At 40.3% G+C, this 24,581-nt stretch overlaps 4 protein-coding genes across 4 annotated transcripts; 2 read left to right on the forward strand and 2 right to left on the reverse strand.

Annotated features, from left to right (window-relative positions):
• Nucleotides 1–470: 470 nt before the first annotated feature.
• Nucleotides 471–1,350, reverse strand: LOC108598794 (peptidyl-prolyl cis-trans isomerase). Its single transcript, XM_017985538.1, has 2 exons — nt 1,245–1,350; nt 471–1,190 (listed from the first exon to the last, which is right to left on the reverse strand). The coding sequence occupies exon 2, from the start codon at nt 1,150–1,152 to the stop codon at nt 658–660; it is 495 nt and encodes a 164-aa protein (XP_017841027.1). The 5' UTR covers nt 1,153–1,190; nt 1,245–1,350; the 3' UTR covers nt 471–657.
• Nucleotides 1,351–1,937: 587 nt separating this feature from the next.
• LOC108598410 (ketohexokinase-like) lies at nt 1,938–3,191 on the forward strand. The gene has a single exon (XM_017985035.2). The coding sequence runs from the start codon at nt 1,938–1,940 to the stop codon at nt 3,189–3,191; it is 1,254 nt and encodes a 417-aa protein (XP_017840524.1).
• A 13-nt stretch (nt 3,192–3,204) lies between these two features.
• On the reverse strand, nt 3,205–3,772 carry LOC108598411 (peptidyl-prolyl cis-trans isomerase). Its single transcript, XM_017985036.2, has one exon. The coding sequence runs from the start codon at nt 3,730–3,732 to the stop codon at nt 3,226–3,228; it is 507 nt and encodes a 168-aa protein (XP_017840525.1). The 5' UTR covers nt 3,733–3,772; the 3' UTR covers nt 3,205–3,225.
• Nucleotides 3,773–23,034: 19,262 nt separating this feature from the next.
• Nucleotides 23,035–23,634, forward strand: LOC108598974 (V-type proton ATPase 16 kDa proteolipid subunit). Its single transcript, XM_017985747.1, has one exon. The coding sequence runs from the start codon at nt 23,106–23,108 to the stop codon at nt 23,586–23,588; it is 483 nt and encodes a 160-aa protein (XP_017841236.1). The 5' UTR covers nt 23,035–23,105; the 3' UTR covers nt 23,589–23,634.
• The last annotated feature ends 947 nt before the right edge of the window (nt 23,635–24,581 follow it).

The following is a 24,581-nucleotide window of genomic DNA, read 5'->3' on the forward strand; positions in this document are numbered from 1 at the left end:
AGTGAGAGCTGCGCGCGTCTTTCGATCGCTCAGCGCTGTGACTAAACGAGAGCGACCTCGCTTACTGTCTTATCTCCCAGCCTCACACATATGTAAGCTGTGCTTCGCCCAACTGCTAGTGAGAGCCGCTCGCATTCTTCGGTTAGCTCAGCGCTCTGAGGTGATGCGCCCGACCGAGAGCGTCGCTTAGAGAGCGTTCGACGTATTGTACGATGTGGGAGGGTTGGGTGTTGCTTTGGTTTGACTGCAGGTAGAAACTGAGCAATGCTGTAGCCCAAGTGCAAATGTTTTTATTGAGTATTACATTTGAAACATTGCAACTTTTTATTGTTAATTTTTTTTTTCAGAACAATTAAAAAGAATATTTTTGAGCCTTACTTTACAAATTGTTTCTTAGCACGAGCTAAAGATTAATGCACATTTATATTTTCTCTTATAGTTTATTAATATTTCTTGTTCAAGTGTTCAAGCCCGTTCTATATATATTAATATTTATATTTATATAGTCTATCTGAAACCCATAATAGCATAATAATCTAAAATGTATACGCATAATCAAACTTATTTCTAACTATCCCCCGTATATGTTAATTGTATGTGTGCGTGAGCCTTTGTATATATATATGTGTGTGTGTAGCCTATATTAACTATTTAAATTTACAAGTCGCCACAGTCGGCAATGACAATCGGCTTGGATGGCTTGCCGCTGTTGGAGCCAAGTGACTCCACCTTCCTGATGACATCCATGCCCTCGACCACTTTGCCAAAGACCACGTGCTTGTTGTCCAGCCAAGTGGTCTTGTCGGTGCAGATGAAGAACTGCGAGCCATTGGTATTGGGTCCCGCATTGGCCATCGAGAGTGTGCCCGGACCAGTGTGCTTCAACTGAAAGTTCTCATCTGGAAATTTATTGCCGTAAATGGAGCGACCGCCTGTGCCATTCTGATTGGTAAAATCTCCGCCCTGACACATAAAATTTGGTATGACCCGATGAAACGGCGAGCCCTTGTAGCCATAGCCCTTCTCGCCGGTGCACAGCTGGCGGAAGTTCTCCGCCGTCTTGGGCACCACGTCGGAACGCAGCTCCATGACGACGCGTCCAACCTTCTCGCCGCCAGCGGCAATGTCGAAATAAACACGCGGCAAACTCATTTTCGCTGCACTCGTCAAACGGCGTACGAAAGCCAGCTCTAGAAATTGTTTAAATACATTCAAAATAAATATTAATTAATATATTAACTTACTTGGCAATTTATTTACGACGAACAAATAAATAAAACAACAGAGAATATTTATTCCGTTGAGCTGGCAAGCCGAAGCTGGAATGAAAATCTTGAGCAGGGCAGCTACGTAGCAAGTCGAAAGTGAGAGCAACTAAGGCAAAGCTTGCTGAGGTCTAAAATGTTTCTAAGTACAAATGCTAGATAATTATTATTAATTACACTATCTGGGCTAAAGAATTTCGTGTCAATATAAAACCAACTCAGAAAAGCTTTGAGCTGCTTCAGTTTAAGGCAATGCAGATTCCATATTTGAAGTAAAGGGGTAAGCCTTAAGACTTGATTATATCTCAAACTATCTTTAGAGATTCCTGTGGCTAATGACTAAATCCTATAAACGTTAACTTATTTATATATCTTTATATATTAATATAGCAAAATATAATCCATTCAATATATAAAAATAAAACAAACTGCGCGCTCTTTTAATTTCATGCTGGTGCTAAGCTAAGCTAACTTTAGGTCTAAGAGCGGCTTAAGCATTTATTATTAATTTCATTAGTTTATTTAAAGAAGCCGTGTAGTCTTAATGCTTAACTTAGGGCGCTTCAATGAATTTTTCAACACTTTTCGTTTGTCAGCAATCAAAATTATGTCACAAGCAAATTATTGAACGGCCCAGAAATAGTTTGAAGCAAACCAATTGGACTCGCTAGAATGTGTGCGGCCTGTGCCTTGAGCCTGGGCAAGCCTGTGCTATGCGTAGGCAGCCTCTCCATTGATCTGCTGCAGTTCTGCCGCCAGGTGCCGCAGCCAAATGCCACGGAGCATTGCAAGAAGGCGCGCTGGCAACGAGGCGGACACGCCGCCAATGTGTGCCGAGTGCTGCATCTGCTGGGCGTGCAGACGGAGCTGCTGGCCATGCTGAGTCGCAGCAGCGCGCTGCAGTCGATGCTGCGCGAGCTGCACCGCAGCAACATTGAGACCAGCCACTGTCCGCGAACGGAGCTGGAGCCGGCTTACAAAACTGTAAGCATTGGGCCACGCGCAGGACAACGCAGCGTGGTCGAGTGCGATAGAAACTTTCCGTATGTGCAGGCGGAGCATTTTCAGCAGCTGGATCTGAGTCAGTACGGCTGGGTGCACTTTGAGGCGCGCAGCTTGCGGGAAACGCTTAAGATGATGCGCAGCATTTGGGAGTACAACAATGGACGTGAGGAGCGCATACGCATATCCTTGCGTGTGGCTGCAGACTTTGCCGAGCACAAGGATCTGTTCAGCATGTGCGACTATGTGATAGTGTCGCATGAGATGGGCGTGGCGCAGGGCTGGCACTCGCTGGATCATGCCTGCCAGGAGCTGCGCAGGACTATAGCCTTGCCCTATAGTCTGCATGTGCGACGCCCTTGCTTCATCATCAGCTGGGGCGCAGTTGGCGCCGGCTGCATCGACCGTGCTGGCAACTATGCGCTGCTGCCTGCGGAGCGCGTCAACTTCGTTGTGGACAGCTACGGCGTGGGCCACTGCTTTACGGCTGCCCTGATCTACGCCAAGTACATGCGCCAAATGGAGCTAAAGTCGGCGCTGGAGTTTGCCATACGCATAGGCGCGGCCAAGCTGATGGCCATTGGCTATAAGCACTTGGCCAAGCTGTATACATATCCGCCAGATCCACGCAGCGATGCAGACACCGAGCTGATTGAGCCGTCGGATGAGGAGGATGCGGAACTGCGCATCTGCAGCGCCATATTCAATCGCCCCATAGACTACACACGCCACGACCGAAAGTCGCGTCCAATGGCAAACATTGCTGGTGCTACTGGCGAGAAACGCTTCTCCCGAACCGTTGAGATTTTCAGCCGACAAGTTCGCAGCATTATAAAGTCGTATCGTGAGAAGTCGCGTCAGCTTTCGACCAAGTTTATAGCTGTGGTCGACCTGGCAGCGCATGCAAATAAAAAACGCACTTAATTCAAAGTCTATGCTGTGTATTTTTGTGTGTGCTTTAAGCCAAGTCCTCGCAGTCGCCGCAGTCCTCAATGATTATCAGCTTGCTGGTCTTGCCCGAGTTGGAGCCCATTTGCTCAATGCGACGCACTACCTCCAGCCCCTCGGTCACCTTGCCAAAGACCACGTGCTTGTTGTCCAGCCAACTGGTCTTGCCAATGCATATGAAGAACTGCGAGCCATTGGTATTGGGTCCCGCATTCGCCATCGAGAGTGTGCCCGCGCCCGAGTGCTTTAGCTCAAAGTTCTCATCCGGAAATTTATTGCCGAAGATGGAGCGGCCGCCGGTGCCGTTGCGATTGGTGAAATCCCCACCCTGGCACATAAAGTTCGGTATTACGCGATGAAACGGCGAGCCCTTATACCCGAATCCCTTTTCTCCCGTGCACAGTGCGTGAAAGTTCTCCGCCGTCTTGGGCACAATATCGGAGCGCAGCTCCATTATAATGCGTCCCAGCTTCTCGCCGTCGGCCGTGATGTCAAAGTACACGCGTGGCAGGGACATGCTTGTTAAATTTTTAAATAAATTTTGTTGCTTAAACTGCCAGGTCTACTTGTGTTATAGTAAGAAATGCTGCTGCTTAATGCTCGAAATTTATCTGCATGGCTGTAAATTTTTTAATTTTGCATTTATTTATTATCATTGCTAGCGCTGTGGCCACTTCAGGGTCAACAGCATAAATTCTGTGCAGCAGCAGCAGCTGAAAAAAAGGGCTGAGCGCGCAAAAAAATGTCACACATAACCTTAAACCGTTAAAGCCGGCCATTCATTACGTATGCGCCACGTTGCCCAAAAGATAATAATTACCTTCACAGTGTGGGGCCAAAAGCCTGGGCCGAAATGAAATGCCCATAAATTATCGGCTATACACACACACACACACACACACACACACATACACATGTTGTACATATATATTTTCAATTGATTGCAAATGGCTCTGGCTGCAGTGGAAAATTTTTATTTGCTTGTTGAAAAGGGTTAAAGTTTTTTGTATTTCATTTGGTTTCGCTTCACATTTTCATTCGCTTTGGGATTTTGGCAATTTGATATATGGCTAGATTATTGAAATGGCTGCAATATCAGCGCTGATTTCGCCAATGCAGCGCATCATAAATAATTACAAAGAAAACAGCTTTATACTTAACTCATATTCATTGAACTGCGAAGAGTAAACAAAAGTTGTATTGAGCCAGCGCGTTGTATTTTTAATTAAATTTAAAGTCATTACGCAACGGACAGTGTGTCAGTAAGCCAAAAGACAATATGAAATCAAAAAGCGCCCCCGACGCCCAACCGAAATATTTTTTGATTTATGTAAGTGCATACGCCATTTGCTAGCAGAGCGAGCGGGCGGGCGGTCGGTCACCCATCCCCATCTCGCGCATAAAGCTAAAGTGTGCGCATTTAAATTTTATCTCAAGCACAGCATCAGCATCGGCAGCGCCATCAGGGTGACTTTGGTCCACTGCACTAAGCGCACAGTGGGCAGGAGACGAGGGCGGGGGCACTGGCAATGCGATAAACACACCTCGAAACAATAGGCCATGACAGCGCTTAGATTAAGTATACGACTAGTAAATACTCAACAAAATGTTAGCTACACAAGGCAGAGAATTGATTCTATTAATAGCAGAGCAGCTTGGAGTTGCAATAAGATTTTGTTATATAAATAAATGTTAAGCCAATTTATTTATTTATATAAAGCTGATTTGTCTTCAAGTTTAGAATTTGTATGTGAAACTTTTTCTATATAAGCGCTTCTGATTAGTTGCTAAGCAAGGCTGCTGCTGAAATGTCTAAACTCTAGGGCTTGGAAACTCTCAAAGCAAATCGTAGACGGCTCAACACTTATGCAGATTTCGGTGTTTGACATATTTAGTTATGGCGACTAAGACTTGCAACTATTACTAAATAATTTCTTCAAAAGAGAATTCTGGTTTGTAGCTGATTTTGTTTTGAACTGAGATTGATTTGACTTGATATAACTTTTCTAGTAAGCAATACACCCCAGAAATTAGAGTATTATCCTAAGTTGTGCGTTTAGCTTGACTGTGGGCAGCGGGTGGTGGCTAAACTCCGATGTATGCAGGCAAAGAATAACAGCCAAATGAACAGCAACAAAGCAAAGCTAAATTTTTTGTTGAATAATTTTATATTTTTCTATTTTTTTTATGTTTACAATCACTGATTTTACAGCAAGAAGTTTACAGCTAAATTTCAATAGCTTTTATCTCTCTTACTCCCACTCTGTCGCTGTGTGTGTGTGTGTGTGTGATGACCTCATTAATTTTCAATCTGAGCTGAATTACATGGCGTTGGCCAACTGACGGACACGCCCCTGTTTTGGTGGAGAGTTGGCCTGGCCAGGCCAGGCGCATGATGAATCTTTTCCTTGATTTTCTTGCCTTGCCCATCCCCCCCAACTACCCGAAAAAAATAAAGAATAAACAACAACAGTTCTGCACTAATTTATGATGATAAATGAGTTTCAATCAAGCGGCAGCAGCAGTCGCAGTCGCAGTCGCAGTCTCCGTCTCAAAGCTTTGCCCACGATCCTGTCCTGTCGCTGTCCTGTCCAGTGGAAATTGTATATATAAATTATACATAATTTGATTTGACTTTAGCGTCAGGCCTCGGCGCAATTTTATATTGCTCTTGGTGTGAGGCATTTAATTTGAATATTTATGAAATCATATTTTTCTATTTGCCTACAGCTTAAAGTGCAACACACATTTTTCAAGCGTTGCCACAATTGCCACACAAAACTGTGCGCGGGCTAATAGCAAAATATTTTTCGGTCTCTGTGTGTGTGTGAAAAGGTTTCGCTTGTCTCCTGGTTTCGTGCAACTTCCGCTTCATTGGGCAATTACGCAAGCAACGCTTTGATAATGCTGCAGCCGCGCAATTGTTTTGACATTTAATCAAAGCGAGCAACAAAAGCAAGTCCTCTGCAGGATGCAGCAGCAGCAGAAGCAGCAGCAGCTGGCACAGCGGGAGTGGCTGTCCGTGGCTCTGGCAGTTGTGTCTCCTGCGTTGTTGTCGCTGTGGCAACGCTGATAAGCTTGACTGGACACTTTGGTAATTGAGTAACTTGCTTCGAACACAATACAAAAACGAACGTCAGCCGCTTCGGGCGGTTCAATGTCCGTTTAATGCAGCACAACCTCCTCCAACTAATGCTGCCCCCAACGCCCCGCCCCGCCGCACCAACGTACGTTGCTATTTCGAGTGCAGGCGGCGGCAGATCAAAGCGTATTTTAGTACGCCCGCGTTGTCCTGTTTACTTAGCCCGCATGCCACAAAGTACTTGCCCGCTCTCTCGCTCTCGCTCTCGCTCTCGCTCAGTTTTTTTGTCTTTCACTTTTTACGAGTATATATTTTTTTCTGAAGCTGCTGTCAATGCTTGAATGGCAGGCTATAGAGCTTGACAATAATAATAGCAACAACAACAGCAGCAGCAGCAGCAGCTACGATAATGTCAAACAAAGAGGCAGCAATTTGAGTTTGAAGAGCGACCTTGCGGCCATAGACAAGCAAGCCACCCACCCACACACACACACACACGCACGGACACACATAGATAAGTACATATGCAAGTGTATAAGCACAGTGGCGTACAAAATAATGCACACACTTATATCAACTAATTATTAAAGCCAAATATAGAACACAGAACTTTTTTAGATCAGAATTTAATATTTCTTGCTCGTTTATTGCAATGTGCAACTAACATGAAATGTGTATAGAAAATAAATAAAAAGCGAAAAATATTATAACAGACTGAAGAAACTTCAAACTGCTTGCTTATAAGCAAATGCAAAGCAGTTATGGGCAATAGCAATGGGAGTTAGGAGAAAAATTTAGAGAGGCACACTTTATATAAATTAAGCTAAACATTGTTTAAACTCCAATTTGCAATCAACTTGTATTCATAAACTTTATCGGTTAGGTAACTGTTTGGCAATGCTTATTAGTGTGAAAAACAGTTACAGGCAATGGAGATAGCACAGCTGAAAATATAAGTCAAAATATGCATATCGTTTAATATCAATCAAATATTCAGAGCTGAAAAGCAATTAAAATAAGCTAAGCTGCTGCTTATGCTCACATGTGCATAGAGCGGAAAAAAAAGAAAAGAGAAGAGAAAGAAAATTTTCGGCAGTCAGCGATCGCGTAATGCGAACAGCTTCAGCGCTAATTGCAAACTTAACTCTCCATCCCTCGCTAAGCTGTCGCCTCTGCCTGCAGCCGAAGCTTTGTTAATTGTGTGTGTGGGTCGGGTCGGGTCAGGCTGCCTTCGCTCAAGCAGCGCAGCTGAGCGAACCGAAGAGCGAGAGAGAACGTAGGGCCCAAGCTCAGGCAGGTACAAAGAGATAACGAAAGGTCGCTCTGACTAAGCAGCAAAGGTGGCGTGATCGACTTGACTAAGAAAATAAACTAAGAAGCAATATCAGCATATTCTTAATTTGATTCAAATTAGATTGGAAAACATCATTTAACCTTAGCTTACGGTTTGTTTAAAATTATGTATAATATGTTAATAAACAATTGTCCAACCTTTGCAGCTAATTATTTCTGCTCCAATTTATTTAATTTTCATTACTTGCTTATCCTACGATGCTCATTGCTTTGCCCACCACTGTATATAGATTGCCTCGTACTTCAATCTATTGGCAACGGTTGCTTTTATTTGCAACAAACTTTTCTCATTTTGGTGGTTGTCTTCATTTTCCTGTCGTTTTCATTTTCGTTTCATTTTCTGCCTTTTGTACATATGTATGTATATATCTATTTATATGACATCCGCTTCCGTTAGGCTAGCGTGAGCTTTATAAATACCTTCATTTGACTTTGCTTTAATATCGCTTTCTGATCGCTTTAATTTCCCATATTGATTACATGCAATTAACTTGGCAGCGTATTTAAACTGCAGCCCAACCCCCCACCCAGCCACAAGTTCTTAGTTCATCCTTAATTTAGCAGGCTGCCATGTGGTTTTTGGTTAACTGACCGAGGCCGTAACCAAACCGAAAACCCACCCTCAATCCTTATATGCGAGCAACGTTGCGTATGCGTAATTAATGCCTTGTGGCTTTCGATTTGCCACTGCCACCTTCACATGCGCTCCATAGCACATCTTTAGCTTCCCAACTTATTTGCCTTTTGGTCAAGCAGTCAAGCAGTTGTTGTATATTATTGTTGTCTGTCTGTCTGTCTGTCTGTCTGTTTGTTTGTTTGCCTTAAGACAACTCACTCTTGAATTGGGGTTTTGGGTGCTGGCTGCACCTGCTGAGATAAAGGTTACTGTCTAAATTGGTTAATATGTTTGTTTGCCTGTGTGCAAAGTTTGTTTTTAGTTTCTGTTAGTTTTACAAATCTGTTGCGATTGATATAGCAAATTTAAATTAAAATTTATGCTGGCTTTCAGCTAAGGGTTGGTGGACATGATGGGTTAACCATGCCTGGGGGAAATTTGCTAGCCCATTGTTCCATTCGTTTATTCGTTCGTTCGTTCGCTCTCCATGCGTAGACAATTGCATATTATTGACATTTCAATTGTCTGTCATTATTGTGCCAACCCTCATTTGAGCCGTTGCAACACAAAAGGCGAGCAAAAAGCTAAAACTGTTGTTCGAACGGTAAATGGCATAGGGCATGGCATGGCATGGCATGGAAAACACGTATGTATGCAATGAAAAGGCAAATTTGCATAATAATAGCGATTGCACACGCTTCAGGTATTAAACACTTCACTCCGATCCGATCCGAACCGACCCGGACCGACCCGACCCATGGCCAAGACAATTTGCCCAAAAGCAAAGACAGCGCGCGACAGAGTGAGAGACACAAGTACGAAATATAAAAGTTGAAAGAGAGAAAAAGGAAAATGTAAAGAATCCAATTTTCACTTAATTTTCGAGCGCAGCATTTTCTTTTCTTGGAATTTTGCGATTCACAGTCACCTACTTACCCCACAGACGGCCCTAAAACCATTGCCCAAAATGCTGCCAGCAATTTTCATTTTCATTTGGTTTGTTATTTTGTCTCAAAGTATCAATTTGTGTATCATTAAAATAATTTGATTTCCACTCGCCTGGGCGACCCAATCCACACACACACACACACACACATAGAGACTACCTAAGCTCAAGCTGAACTGGGTGATTGCCATTGGCAGGACGCATGTCCTGGGGCACTCTAATTATGCCCGCACTTGGTAACAAAAGTAACCTAATTAAAGCAACGCCTTAAGCCGCGTATCAACTTGCAAATTCTGCAGCAATTTTATTTGCTTAAGAGCGCGCTTAACTTAAAATACAATAAATACTTTTACTATATTTAGAACGCATGCTGTCATTAATCAAATTGGCTTTTAACAAGCAATAGCATAAATATAATCATCACAAATCAAAGGCAGGCAGCCTGAGAATTTCAAAAATGCGAGCTATGCGACAAAGAATTTTGCTCAACAATCAAATCAATAAAGTTAAATCTTTATGCTTGCAGCTAATGCGCAAAGCTGTAGCTTTAATTGACAGTCAATATCGGGGCCTATTACAATTTACATGCTTTCTAAATTGAGACTATAACGAGTGAGCGAGCGAGAGTGTGAGCGAGAGCAATAATAACAAAATAACATTACCGCACACATGATAAACAGTCAAACAAACGAGTAAACAAAATGCTGACGTACTTAGTGTACTCCATTTACTAGTGTGTGTGTGTGTGTGTGTGTGTGTGTGGAGAGAGTGAGAGAGAGTGCACAACAAAAATATATTCAGCTTGTAACAAAGTCAAACAAAACGTAAAGAATAAATTTATGCACGCTTACCAACACTCGACGCGTACAACAAAGTGCTTAGGGCAGGGGGGTAGAGGGGGGAACTTCAGCGTATATATTGACAGTAAGTTGACAGTTCGTCAGCATATACTATATAGAGCTAGCCGCGACATTATGTCTGGTTTTTGGTTCGCTTTTATTTCTATTTTTTTTTTTTTTTTGGTTTTGGCATGGATGTGTGACATGAAGCTTTATAATATGGCGACGTATGGCTTAATGTGACCACGACTATCAACATGCAACAACAATTGTGTGTGTGTGTGTGCTTTGAGGGTTGGAGCATGGGCAAATACATTGTACATGCATGAAAATTGATTATTGCAAAGGCCCAGCCTAGCCTTTGACATGGGTAAGCGAGCAACAAAAACCAAAGCAGACCAAGAGAGCAACTAACTATGGTCAAGTCGGAGTCGGACGACCGTAGCTGACGTGACAGCAGCCCATTTACTGGCGACAGGTTTGCCATTTGGATTATGTGGTGCGTTGAAAATTAGCATCGCCTCGAGTTATATTTTAATACAGCCTGAGCGACTGGGTGAGCGAGTGAGCGAGCGAGCGAGAGCGAGAGGTTTATTTACATGTTAATGCATAATGTTTATATACTATGCTCATATATCAGTTTTATCTGACTGACCATATGCTCACAGCTGATTTAAGCATTTTGTATGTAAATATATGTTTTATACAAATAGTTGTTGTAGCCTTTGTTTCTGTCTGTGCTCTGAAAATTGTAAACCCATCTGAAAAGCAAGCTCGCATAGATTTATAGCGTCAGCAGTTGGAAAGTTACAGTAATTGACTCTTGTCATGTGCTACTTCTATTTATACTATAGTTTAGTTTATACCATATATTTTCCTTTCTCGCTTCTTCGCTTATGCTTTGGCTTTGGCTTTGGCTTTGCTTTGCTTGCCAGCAGCGCTGCAGCAGCGTTTCGGCAATTTCAGTTACTTTGACAGTTTTGTTACACCTACTACCAATGGGAAAAAAATAAATATATACGTACGCTTATAAAAAGCAACTTACAGTAGTATAACGAAGAAGAAGCAGAAAAAAAAGTTGCTTTTACTTACGCTTCAAGTGCAGAAGGACAGCACAGCGTCAGCAGGAATTGCGGTAAGCCAGGCAGGCAGGCAGAGAGTTCGTGGGTGTGGGTGTGGGTGTGGGGTGGGGGTGTTGTTGGGTTGAGCTGGAGGTTTTTTCGGTGGGACATACAAGTAAATATCCTGGCAAACACAATTCAATTTAACTTTTTTCATTTCTTTGCCTTGCCTTGCCTTGCCTCTGTGTGTTATTTTTATTTATGTAAAAGGCACACTCCTCTAGCAAGCTCTCTCTCTCTCTCTGTCTCTCAGTGTGTGTGTGTATTCTATAGAATATTATGGCAATTTCCATTGGAGTCAGTCCCTTTCAAAATTAAAATGTTTCTTATGCACGAGAGATTTCTGATGGCCAAACGGAATGAAAGGTAACGGCCTGGAAGTTACCAAATGTACGACAATAGCAACAACAACAATGTAACTGGAACTGTTCGCAACAATGTCAACCAAACACACACACACACACACAGCAAACGTGAGAGCAGAGCATAAAGCATTGAAAAATATTATCAAGTTTCTACCTGCCGCCGCCCCCATACTTTGCTAGCTGAGTCAGCTGTTCGCTGCTATGTTAATCGCCAGTCACTGAGAGCGCTCTTAATTAACATTGCTGCTGATCTCGCTATGTTAATGATTACATTATCCACGCATGAATAACATAACTTATCTCTGCAAAAGTTTACATGTGGCTTAATTCAATTCGGATACTAAATCATCATGGAATTTCTATTTCAAATTCTAATAAACAAACACAAGCTCGAATTGAATAAATTAATATGTGTGTGTGTTATATATATATGCGCGTGTGTGTGTGTGTTTAGGCAAACGTCTCATTTGATTCGCAGGCAGGGCGGAGCAAACAGCCCATAAATCTAACTAAACTAGCGCTCAGTGAATAGCAAGACGAGTATATTGGGGCTAGAGTGAAAGAGAGAGAGAGAGAGCGAGAAAATCACATTCGCAAAAATAATTAATATTTATTACCCAAGAATGAAGTATTATCAAATTGCATAATTGCTGTGTTTCTCATTCGACACGACAGAACACAAGCACAACGACCAAACGACCAAACGACCAAATGACCCCAGCCAAGCGGCCGACCAAGCTGACTGACTGACCAAACGCCCACCCAGGAGAGGGCAGGAGGCTGGTTGCAAGCAAAGCAAACCTGGGAGCTATAAAGTGTGTAGAGAAATATATTACGCCAAAACTTGTAGCCCGGGCTACTTGCGCGTAAATTGCTACTCTTGAGTCCTGGACGGGCCTCGCACGGGCTGCTACGAGCCAAACTTTTTGATATATGAATTAAGTTTACTTTGCTCACACTCACACTTAAAGTATATGTGTGTATATGTGTGTGTGTGTGTGCAACGGCTGTGTGTTGAGACATTTTGGATTTACGTTGTAATTACAGAATTTTGGATTTCGTCTTTGCCCGCGCCGCATTCGCGCGCATCCAAGCAAACGCCGTAAGAATTGCAGCGCCACCCCACGCCCCGCCCCCCCCACTCCGCATCGTCAAACTTGGTACACATTGGCTGTGTGGTCGGTCTCGTGTCCATTTCGCTGGGTCGCTTGAAGGTTATTTATTATGACATGTTATTTAGGTTTCATTTCAAAAACTTGATTGGACACTTTAGACCAGGCAGACTGCTGGTGCCCAGGACGAAGACCAAGACCAATACCAAGACCAAGACCGAAGGCCTGTTTCTGCAACTTTGCCTGCCACGTCTGCGTCTCTTTGTCTTGGCGGAAACATTGCGTGCGCTTGTGGTATTCAGGCAAAGCTTACGGCTCATGTGATTGTGCTGGGTGTGAATTTCCAAGGCGAGTTCAAGTGAATCCACACACGCAAACAAATCAAGGGGTCAACAGTTAAAGGCTGCGTGAAGAAAAAACAAAAATATAAACAATACTTTACTCTAATTATAGCTAGCAAATATAAGATTGTTTTTAATTAATAATTTTTGCTACATAGCCGCTCAAGTTCTTGCTTCAGTATATAATTATAATACTTAATTTGAACTTCAACAGAGTGATGCGAATGATTTGCAGCTTCTGAGAGACATTGCTGTAAACGTAAATTCATTTAAATAATTAAACCATGATTCCAGCATATATCCGCAGCCAGCTTAATAGCACTCAAATTATAACAACTTGACTGAGAATCGAGCGACAGCAGCAGAAGAAAATGATTAAAAACGAAACGAATATTAATTTGTTCCACTTGAGCCAACCGCCTAACAATGATACGAGGTTTTTTTCTTTCAATGTGTGTGTGTGTGTGTCTTCTCTTCAACATGCATGTTGATTGTCTGCTGTCCAACACATCTCGTCTCCAAGTCATGACACATAACTTATGGCCAAAACAGTTTCGAGGCTTGCTGCCTGGGCCAGCATGAAAATGAACATTTTGAGGAAAATTTAAAACACGCCTAGCCAGAAGTTTTGATACACTTGCTCGAGAGCTCTCGAGCTCTAAATATTTCAAACACTTGCCATTTCAGTTGTGTGTCTGCCAGCTGAGCGACTCTGTCGGCGGCCTATAATTAGGGCTAATTTATCTAATATGTGGCGCGTCGGTCAGCCGTGCGGGCGGTAACCATGACACGGCATTAAATGTAAAAACGAAGAAACGAAAACGACAACAAAAAAAAACAGCAAACACAGGTTATACCTAACGTTGGCCTTTGGGAAATGTCTTGGCTAGTTTACGACTATTTCAACGGCTTATCGCCCAACAAATGTGCAACAATAACTCAGCTCTAAAGCATACATGTGTACACGAAAAAAAAGGTAACTATCTTTTCTTTCCTTTGGCCTATCTCTGCAATAGTTTTGCTGTTGTTGTTGCTGCGCTCTCTGTTGCTGATAAGTCCGGCAAGGTGCAGTCGCAGTCGCAGTCGCAGTCGCTGGTCACCCTAATCAATGTCAACAAGTTCACGCTTCGCTGTTTTAAGTAATGTTGACAAGCCAAACGATAAGCGGCCCGCTTGCTGCCCATGGCCCACCACCTGTGCACCCTTAATCCTTGTAAACTAAACTATAGCCTAGGCCCATAAACTGCGCCAAGTTATTTGCTTAGTGCTGTCAAAGCCAGAGCCGCTTTAAGAAAGCGAGCAGGACATTTTATTTAGAATACAATTTTGCAACAATTAACAGCTGTTTGCATTTATTGCTTAAATATTTCAATATTCATTTTTATTTTATATTTATGCTAATTGAACACTTTTATTTTTATGCATTACACTTAACTCGTAAACAATCTATTGCTTATAATAAATAATTAAGTGAAGCATTAAACAAATACACATTGGGCAATATTTAAGAAATGAAAAGCGCATAAAAAGCAAAACACAGTTTCATTAATCTAATGCATTTTTAACATGTCCATTATCCGGCAATTGTGCAAACATATACAGGCCATATATATAAATTGTATAAATTACCGTCCGACCAAATAAATGGGTACAAAGTCAGCAGAAAAATATCAGAGTACGAAATTAAAGTCGAATGACGAAATCGCATATCATAAAAATACGCCCACGAACCAAAAAAAGAAAGAGGAAGCAGCAAGGCGAATAAAGGGAAGGAAGGAACAAATTAAAAGCGAACCCGAGCAAATACTTGTGGACTATAAACAGCGGCCTTGTCTAATAGACAGTTGGGTGGTGGTGGGGGGCGGCCGTAGTAGGCGCATAAATGCGATAAAATGTGAACGAAATCATGAATAGATTTGGTAGCCTCAGTTGCCTCAGTAATGCGTCGTTAAACTGTAAAAGACCGTAAAAACAAAAACAGGCAGAGGCGAAAAAAAAATAACCAAAAACGAAAACGAGCCATAAAAAATGAGTAGTCCTAGTATAGTAGCCTGCCCCCAAGCCACAAAATGAACGTGGAAAAGCAGGCGAGTAAATCATTTTACAATGGCACCAACCATAGCCCAATGGGCTAGCCTGTGCCTATGCTTTTGGAGCTGTCAGCAAGTTTATGGCATTCATGAAGGGACAATCAAGTAATAGCCGACGATTTTACGATGACACAAAACTACATCATAAAAGATATATCAGCCTAAGCGTCTAAACTTCAGCGCGAGCGCCTGACTCTTTGACCAGCAATATCAACAAGCAAGCCCCACTTTTGCCAGTGGAGTGGAGTAGCCCCATATCTCTCGCCCTATACCTAACATAAGTATGTCTGCCTATCTCTATCTGTGTATGCCTGTTAGGGCAATCGTTAGCTCTGTCACGCCAATGTAGACGATGCATGTTGGCAATCAGTCTTCGGCCTGTTTGCAGCTCTTGTGACAATCTTCAATTTCTGCCCGGCGATATTTTGAATGGATGCGTGTCACGCCAACTTCCAATCCTCCGATCCGCGCTGTACACGGGCGCGAAATTAGTGTCACCTGAAGTCGCGCACTATCAATTGTCATAGAATAGAGTTGAGTCGAAAATATGCAAGAAATATTCTTCACTTACTACACACCTTAACCCAGTTAATGGCTTTAAAATAATTTGTGCGCTTATAGTTATGTATATAGTTTTTTTTTTTTAAATGGGAAACACGCGCGCGCAAATTCTTGTTGTAGCTTTAATGTTTTTTGATTTCATTCTAGAATTTTTCCTCCCACTTGATTGACAGTAATGGCATTTTCGCGACTCTGCGAAGCGGAAAATGCTGAAAAGCTGCGAGCTGACACGACAACGCGAGTCAATAATAAAAATTGCATGTTGAAAGCACATTTGGGAATCCCAAAGTCACACACAAAACACACACACACACACACACTGAGAGAGTGAGAGCGGGGTAGGGGGAGAGCCAGAGATAGTGAGTGGGAGTGTGGGGTAAGCACTGCCGTTGGCGTCGCAGTCAGCGCAATGCGTCGCTGTTGACACCAGCACACAGCCAAAAAAAAAAAAAATAAATTTATATATAAAACCGTAAACGTAAAACCCTTTTTGGCCGCGTTTTCCAGTTAATTTATTTTTGGTTAATTTCCTTCGTTTGTTATTTTACTGCTGCCACTTGGCTTAAGAACGCCCAACCGCCTATGCTGGGGGGGCGGCTGACTTTATTGCACTTTGGCAGGAAGCACAGCTTTGAATGCCAAGTTAATGGAAACTGCTTAAAGCAAATAAATATATCAAGTTTGTAGCCAGGCTAAGGACTTTAAGTTTAAATGTTGCTCAATTTAATGCATGTCTACAAATTAACTGAAAACTATAAAAAATTGACAAACAAACATCAATTGCTGTTTGTTTGTATGTATGTGTGTGTAAAATGATGGTTGTAAAATATATATTAGCAATAATTTGAAGCCTGGCACTTTTTGCTTGGAAGTATATTTTTTTTATGACCGCCTGCAATCATTTAATCATCTCGAGTCATCAGTTGTTCATTGTTGAAGTTGCCATCGGCTATGGGCTGTGGGAATTGGAAGCTGCTTGGGCCATTTTAGTTCCGTTTTGGGCCATAACAAATTCACAGGCGTTTCCCATTTGACACATGTGTCACTTGCAAAAAGCGTTTCGCTGAGCCCGAGCATCAGCATCAGCACCAGGACGAGGACGAGGCCGAGACCGACGCCGTTCTCAGTTGACAGCTGTCAGTGTCAGTTTACATAATTTATAGATTTCAACGCATAAAAAAGTCATAAAATTTACAATGTTGCTTTTCAACAAAACAAAACAAAACATAGATACATAAAGCAGCAGCGAAAAGAAGTAATACAACTAGAGAGCTACGCTACGCTCCGCTCCGTTCCAGAGAGCCTGACAGGCTGCCATCCATTTGCTGATTCCTTTTGATGCCTTATTTTTATGAGCGAAGACATCAATTTTTCGCACAGCAGCCAACTACAGAGCGGAGCACATTGTGTCTAATACTTAGTGCTCCATACACTCACACACAAATACATATATATATATATCATAGATATATATGTATAGCTTACAGTTGTGTATAGTATTGTTGTGTATTGGCGAATGGCATTCGAAATGCTTTTGATTTATTTGTATTTATGTGATTCTTTTCTCATATTCAGCTTCAGCGATAAATCCTCGCACTCAACAAAATACATAAACGATTTATAGTTGCACAAACGGCACAAAATACAACAACAACAACAACAGTAACAACTAACAAGCAACAACAATAGCAATAGAAACAAGTTTGTGCGCCAACGTAATCCGAGTCCCAGCAGAACATAAATCTTTAATGGGTATAGGTATCTAGCCCACCAAATTGTCGCTCTAGCGAGGGCTGTTCAAAAAATTGCTAAAGACAAGTCATAGAGCTATAGTTGCTAACAATATTTTATATTTGCTGCACATTCTATCATGAATTAGTCTGATAAATATAGTAACTAAATGGATTTTACTTTATATATGAAATGGGTTTGTATAGCAAAGATTTTAATTAAATAAGCGTATAACTGATTTTCCTAACTCAAATACATTTTTCTGTGTATGTTAATCATAAATAATCGCAAAACTTAAAAATAAAATGGAATTGGTGAAAGTAATATCAATTATCTCCATTAAAAGTGTGGGTCTTAGGTAAAACATATTCTGGGGTGTAACTATTCGTGCCTTGAGCGTGCAGCTTTCGAAGTGCAGCAGTTCCACCTGTAAGGACTTTATACATTTTAAATGTTACATAAAAATATTTTCCATTCTTACCAGTAATTCGGTTTCATCACGCTTATAATCCTGACATCGCAATGATTTTAACATGTCCTGTTTATACAACTTGCTCAGGATCTGTCGCTCCATGTTAGCAACAGATCTCCCCAGAAAGACCACGCTAACCGTATTCGCAACTAATATGCCATAGAAAACAGCAACGACAAACATAAATGGCATAAATTTTACACTAGTATTTTTAGAATATATATATACATAACACCATATACTGTAGGTCAAATCCGAAATCAGTCTGCCAATATATGGTACCCAACTGATTTCTTGCAATTCGCTGCGTATGCATAGTAACTTTTTGAAATATTTTACACAATCCGAGCGTTTTAACTTCTGTTCCTTAATAGGCCGATTCATATACTCAGCTAGCGATTTTATAAACTGTACGTGCATGAACAGTGCCAAGTCACAAGAAAAATCTATTAAAACAATGCGTATTAAGGCCACCAGTAAAATTTTAACTCCTATTGCAAACTTTTCATCTGTGAACATATGCATAAACATTAGCTCTCGTAACAGATAAAGAGCTAGAGTGTACCAGGGTATGCGTATGTCACGAGCAAAGTAAAGTTTATGCAGCTTGTGCATTTTTGCAAAACGATTCAAGAAACCCAAGATCTTATTCCTTTTCTTAAGTAAAATCCAACCAAAAATCCCAATACTCGTTGCACGTGAAGTCACCACAAAATTCGGGAATTTCTCCATTACAGTTGCACGATTAAATTCTTTTATAAACATATCTTTTCTGAAGTACTGAGATATAAGCAAGAACGCTGTTGGCCACACATATAAGATGTGTAACCATTTTATATACTTGCGATAAGAGTTCGAGCTAACAAATTTATTTTCGTGATGCACAAATTCGAATTCACTGCAAGCTAAAAATCTAGTTAGAATGTTTAGCCGCCGAAAGCGTTTATTGGATGCCATGGTGAATACTAAAACCTAAAATAATATCAGTTTACTTATAACCTTGTGGCAAACTGATTAATGCAAATCCATAAAACAACTTTGCCTACAAATTACTTTTCTCTTAAGAGTCACAGGTCTCATTAAAGTAACAATTGTCCTACATTAAGTTCATTACACTGAGAGTAGACACTAATTATCGGTAGCTTTGGCATATCAAAAACTGCGTAAGCTGCTTTACTTGATGGAATAAGTTGCTCTGAAAGAGTAATTATACAATCAGTTTAATACATAAGATAATAATTGTATTGTATCTCTTAATCATACATAAGTGTAAAGCTTACAAATATAATGGTATAGGTGAAAGTAAAATCAATGATTTCCATTAAAAGTGTGGGTCTCACATAAAACATATTGTAGACTGTAAGTGATCGTTCCTTTCGCATGCAACTTTGGAAGTGCAGAAGCTCGACCTGGAAAGAAATTGAAACTATCACTAAAACGCAATTAACTAACTTTCTTACCATTATTTCGTTTTTATCACGCCTATAATTTGGAGCTCGCAGTGATTTTATCAGATCGTGCTTATACAAACTGCTCATGATCTGCCGCTCCATATTCACAACAGATTTCCCCAAAAAGAACACGCCGACCGTATTGCCATATAAAACCATAGCGACCAAGATAAATGGATTATATTTCCGCTCGTTTGTAGTAAACGCATCTACATAACACCATATACTGTAGGTCAACTCAGTTATCATTCTGCCAATATATGGCACCCAACTGAGTTCTTGCAATTCGCTGCGTATAAATAATAAGTTTCTAAAATATTTTACACAGTCCGCGCGTTTTAGTTTATGGCCCTTAACAGGCCTTTCCAGATAATCAGCTAGCGATTTAAGAAATTGTATGTGTATTAACAGTGCTAAATCACAAGAAAAATCTATCAAGACTGTACGCACTAAATTCAACAGCACAAAATGATTTTCCACAGAGATCCCCCAGTCTACAAACTGTTGCATAAACATTATCTCTCGCACCAGATAAACAACTGGAGTGTACCAGGGTATGTGTATGTCCCGAAAGTGAAATTTATGCAGCTTATGCATTTTTGCAAAATTATTCAAAAAAGCTAAGAACTTGTCACTTTTTTTTAATAACATCCAACCGAAAAACGCCATACATATTGCTCGCGAAGTCAGCAGAAAAGTCGACAATTGATATAAAACGTTTACACTGTTAAACTCTTTTAAAAACGTCAATTTTTGATACAAAAATACAAGCATATAAGCTGATGGCCAGACAAATAAAATGTGTATCCATTTCATGCGCTTGCGATAAAATTTCGATCTCACAAATTTGTTTTTGTAACGCAGAAACTTGAATTCATTGCAACCAAGAACTCTGGTTAAAATGTTTAGCAGCCGAGCGAGTATATTTAGATACCAAGCCATGGTGAATACTAAAAACTAGAATAATATACGCTTACCTGCCTCCTAACTGATTAGTGCAAATGCACAAAAGCTAATTTCATTTTCGCATTTGCCTAATTGACTACATATTACTTTTTAGTACCGCAGGTAGAATTTTATTATACCCAAAGTAGTCCAAATATAGACATACTGTATAGCATATTCAACTAACCCAATCTCTGCTTCAACGATCATGAACCTTAAGCCTATTAAAAACTGTTTGTAAGAATACTTTTGATAGAGAAACCTACTTTAGGGTTACTGAACTAATAATTTAAAAAACTAAATTCAAGCATTACCTGAATAGTATATGATAACCGATAAGCTTTAGAAGCAACTGAGCTTGCTTACATATAGTAAAATATCTGTTTTATACATAGGATTATACATTCTATTATGTCTTTTTATCATACATAATTGCAAAACTTAAAAATAAGAAGGTATGCTTGAAAATAAAGTCAATGTTCTCCAATAAAAGTGTGGGTCTTAAGTAGAGCATATTCCGAAGTGTAATCGATCTTTCCTTGAGCGTGCATCCTTTAAAGTGCAGAAGCTCGATCTGTAAAGAAATAAAAATATCAAAGCGACATTTAAACTCATTTAAATTATCTTTTAGCCATACCAGCAATTCATTTTTATCACGCTTATAACTTGGCTTTCGCAATGATTTAATCAGGTCGTGCTGATAAAAGCTGTTCAGGATCTGACGCTCCATATTAATGACAGATTTCCCCAATAAGATAACGCTAAGCGTATTCCAGAAGAATACGACAGCGAAACCCACAGAGACCAATTCAAATGCCCTATGATATTTATCACTTGTAAAAACTATCCCGAATAAACACAAAATGCAGTAAATCAACTCAGTTATCATTCTGCCAATGTATGGTGCACAACTGAGATCTTGCAACTCGGTGCGCATTATTAATAACTTTTCAAAATATTTTACACAATTCGAGCGTTTTATTTTCTTGTTCTTCATAGGACATTTCAAGTACTCAGCCAACGATTTTAGAAATTTTACGTGCATTAACAGTGCCAAGTCACAACAAATATCAATCAACACAATTCGTATTGAAGCGAACAGCATTGTTAGAGTTGTAATTGAGAGCCCGCAATATATTAGCAATGGGAGAAACAATATTTGTCGCAGCACATAAACAATTGGAGTGTACCAGGGTATGTGTATGTCACTAGCAAAGTAAAGTTTATGCAGCTTATGCATATTTGCAAAACTATTCAAAAGCACTAAGAACTTATTACTTTTATTTAGTAAAATGCAACCAAAATAGCCAATACTTAATAAACGCGAATTAATCAAAAGATTTGATAATTGATAAGTAGCGTTTGCACGGCTAAATTCGCTTAAAATGTTCTTGTTACTATATACACTCAGTGCTAATATAGCTACTGGCCAGACATATAAAATGTGTATCAGTTTCATATACTGGCGTAAGTTGTTCGATCTCACAAATTTATTTTCATGACGCACAAACTTGAATTCATTGCAACCAAAAACTTCGGTTAAAATGTTTAGCTGTCGTAAGAGTATATTTTGATAGTAAGCCATGGTGAATACTAAAAGCTAAAATAATATCCGCCTACTGGTACTGGTATGCCTGTCAACTGATTATAGCCACATTGGCCATAATTGAAACATAATTCAGAATACATTTACAAATTACTTTAGCTGAAAGTAACCCAACAGTACTGCAGGTAATACGCACGATATTGCAGGGCTATCAACTATTCCAATAGTAGTGCAAGGGTAGACAATATGTTTTGGTTTAGCATATAGAAATAATTAAAACTGATTAACCTTCGCATAACAAAAAGTCTTGCAAGCGACTGTATTAATAATTCTGAATATTCAATGTGAGCCGCCATATGTATTCCTCTTTGGTGGAATGGATACAACGTCTACCATGAGTTTCTCTTTATGGAGCAGCATTGCATTTGCTGTTGAATTGAAAATATTTAGGTATATTTTGACGTGTATCTGAATTGCTAATTGGATTATACATTTTATTATGGGGTTTTATCATACATAATTGCCAAACTTAAAAATAATATGGTATGCGTGAAAATAAAATCAATGTTCTCCAATAAAACTATGGGTCTCAAGTAAAACACATTCCGAACTGTTACCGATCTTTCGTTTAGCGTGCATACTTATGAATATTTGCTAAATTATTCAAAAGCGCTAAGAACTGCAACCAAAATATGCAATACTTAGTAAACGCGAATTAATCATAAGATTTAATAATTTATAATGAGCGCTTAAACTAGCACCCAGTGATAATATAACTACCGGCCAGACATATAAAATGTGTATCGATTTCATATAGAGGCGTAATAAGTTCGATCTCACAAATTTATTTTCGTAGCTCACAAACTTGAATTCATTGCAAGCAAAAACTTTAGTTAAAATGTTTAGCAATCGAACGAGTCGATAGTGCGCCATAGTGAATACTAAAAGCTAGAGCAATATTCGCTTATTTGTAGCCTACTAACTGATTAATGCATATGCATAAAAGGCACTTTGGCCATAATTGAAACATAAGTCTAAATGCATTTACCTAATTGTCTGCAAATTACTTTAATCCAAAAGTGCTGCACGTCAGACGAAGAATATTATCGCTTTATATGAACCCAGTAGTGCATAGCTAGAGTTTTAGTTTTATTTTAGAACTAATTGAGAAACCTAGCAGTCTCTGCTTCAGCAATCATTCTGCTTGGCATCAACAGAAATAAAAACTATTGCTAGTATTCACTTGAAAGATCAAACCGCTTCAAAGCATCTGAAATAATAATTTTCAAAAGTAAATTTAAATCAATAACAACTCTTAAATGAGCGATAAAAATGAAGACGATGAGAATGATAAGCCACCATATGCATTCTTCTTTGGTGGCATGGGTGCGGCGTCCGCCATAATTTTTTCCGCCTTGGGCGCGGCATACGGAACCGCCAAGTCTGGCACGGGCATTGCGGCAATGGCTGTAATGCGTCCAGAGCTGATTATGAAATCAATTATTCCCGTGGTGATGGCTGGCATTATAGCAATCTATGGACTGGTGGTCTCGGTGCTGATTGCTGGCTCCTTGTCGCCCTCCTATACCATACGCAAGGGCTATATACATTTGGCGGCTGGGTTATCCGTTGGATTTGCTGGCTTGGCGGCTGGCTTTGCCATTGGCATTGTGGGTGATGCTGGCGTGCGCGGCACAGCGCAGCAGCCACGCCTCTTTGTGGGCATGATCTTGATATTGATCTTTGCCGAGGTGCTGGGTCTCTATGGCCTGATTGTGGCCATCTATCTGTACACCAAGTAAAAGTCAATTAAAATTGCTGCTTGCCTAACTAGAGAGCGCATATAACTTCCAAGTTCTGATTTATTGTAGCATTTTGAGTGTCTTCTATTAACAGTTAGCAGGCTTACAGGCCTGGCCATTAAAGCAAAAGTAATAAACTTTGTTGCTTTTGACGCTCCCCCAAGCAAGTAAATGCCCAAGCAGAAAAATATTTAATATGCAAAATATTCGTGGCGCACGAAATAAAAATCTCATAAAGCTGCTAAATCAGAGCACAGGACAGCAATTGCTGCCACGCCCACGCCCACACCAACAAGAACATCCCAGAAGTGCCAGAAACAAATTTCCATTTTGTGTTTTTGTGGTTTGAGGGATACACTGAAGAAATTGTCGCAACTTAACCACTGCGCATTTTGAAGCTGCTGCTGCTGCTGCTTGCCCCTCATGCCGCGACTTGGGTTCATATTTTCCAATTTGTTTAATTGAAACAAGTGTGAAAAAGGAAAAATGAAAAATGCCAAAACGTTTAAAGCATGTGCAAACAACATTGTGCATAAACAAAAAAGGAAAGAATAAGAAGCAACCACAACTTCGATTTTCAATAGTCAGCAGCGTTCGCTTTTGCGGCTTTGTTTACATGTTATACAGCGGAGTAGGGTATGGTGGTTTTTGGGGCTTACCAAACCGCATACAACACGGTCTCTAAGCCATAAATTTGTTGACGTTTTCACTGGGACGCTGGTAAATTTAACGGCACATAAAGATAAACCTTGTTAGCAGCCACAGGAAAATAAGCGAAACAAGATAGCGAAAAGTCTCTGCTATATGTAGAAAATTAAATACTCTTGTTGCTTGCGAAGTAATTTAAAAAATTTGCATAAAAGACAAACAATATTCAAATAACATAAATAAATGACAATGCAACAAATGGCGTTACGAGTCCAAAGTACTGCTTTGAAAGTGTATACGGTTTACATATTTTTAACGATATATTTTTTCTTGGTTCAGCCTGTT

Source organism: Drosophila busckii, chromosome 3L (genome assembly GCF_011750605.1).
Source record: "Drosophila busckii strain San Diego stock center, stock number 13000-0081.31 chromosome 3L, ASM1175060v1, whole genome shotgun sequence".
Lineage (NCBI taxonomy): Eukaryota > Metazoa > Arthropoda > Insecta > Diptera > Drosophilidae > Drosophila > Drosophila busckii.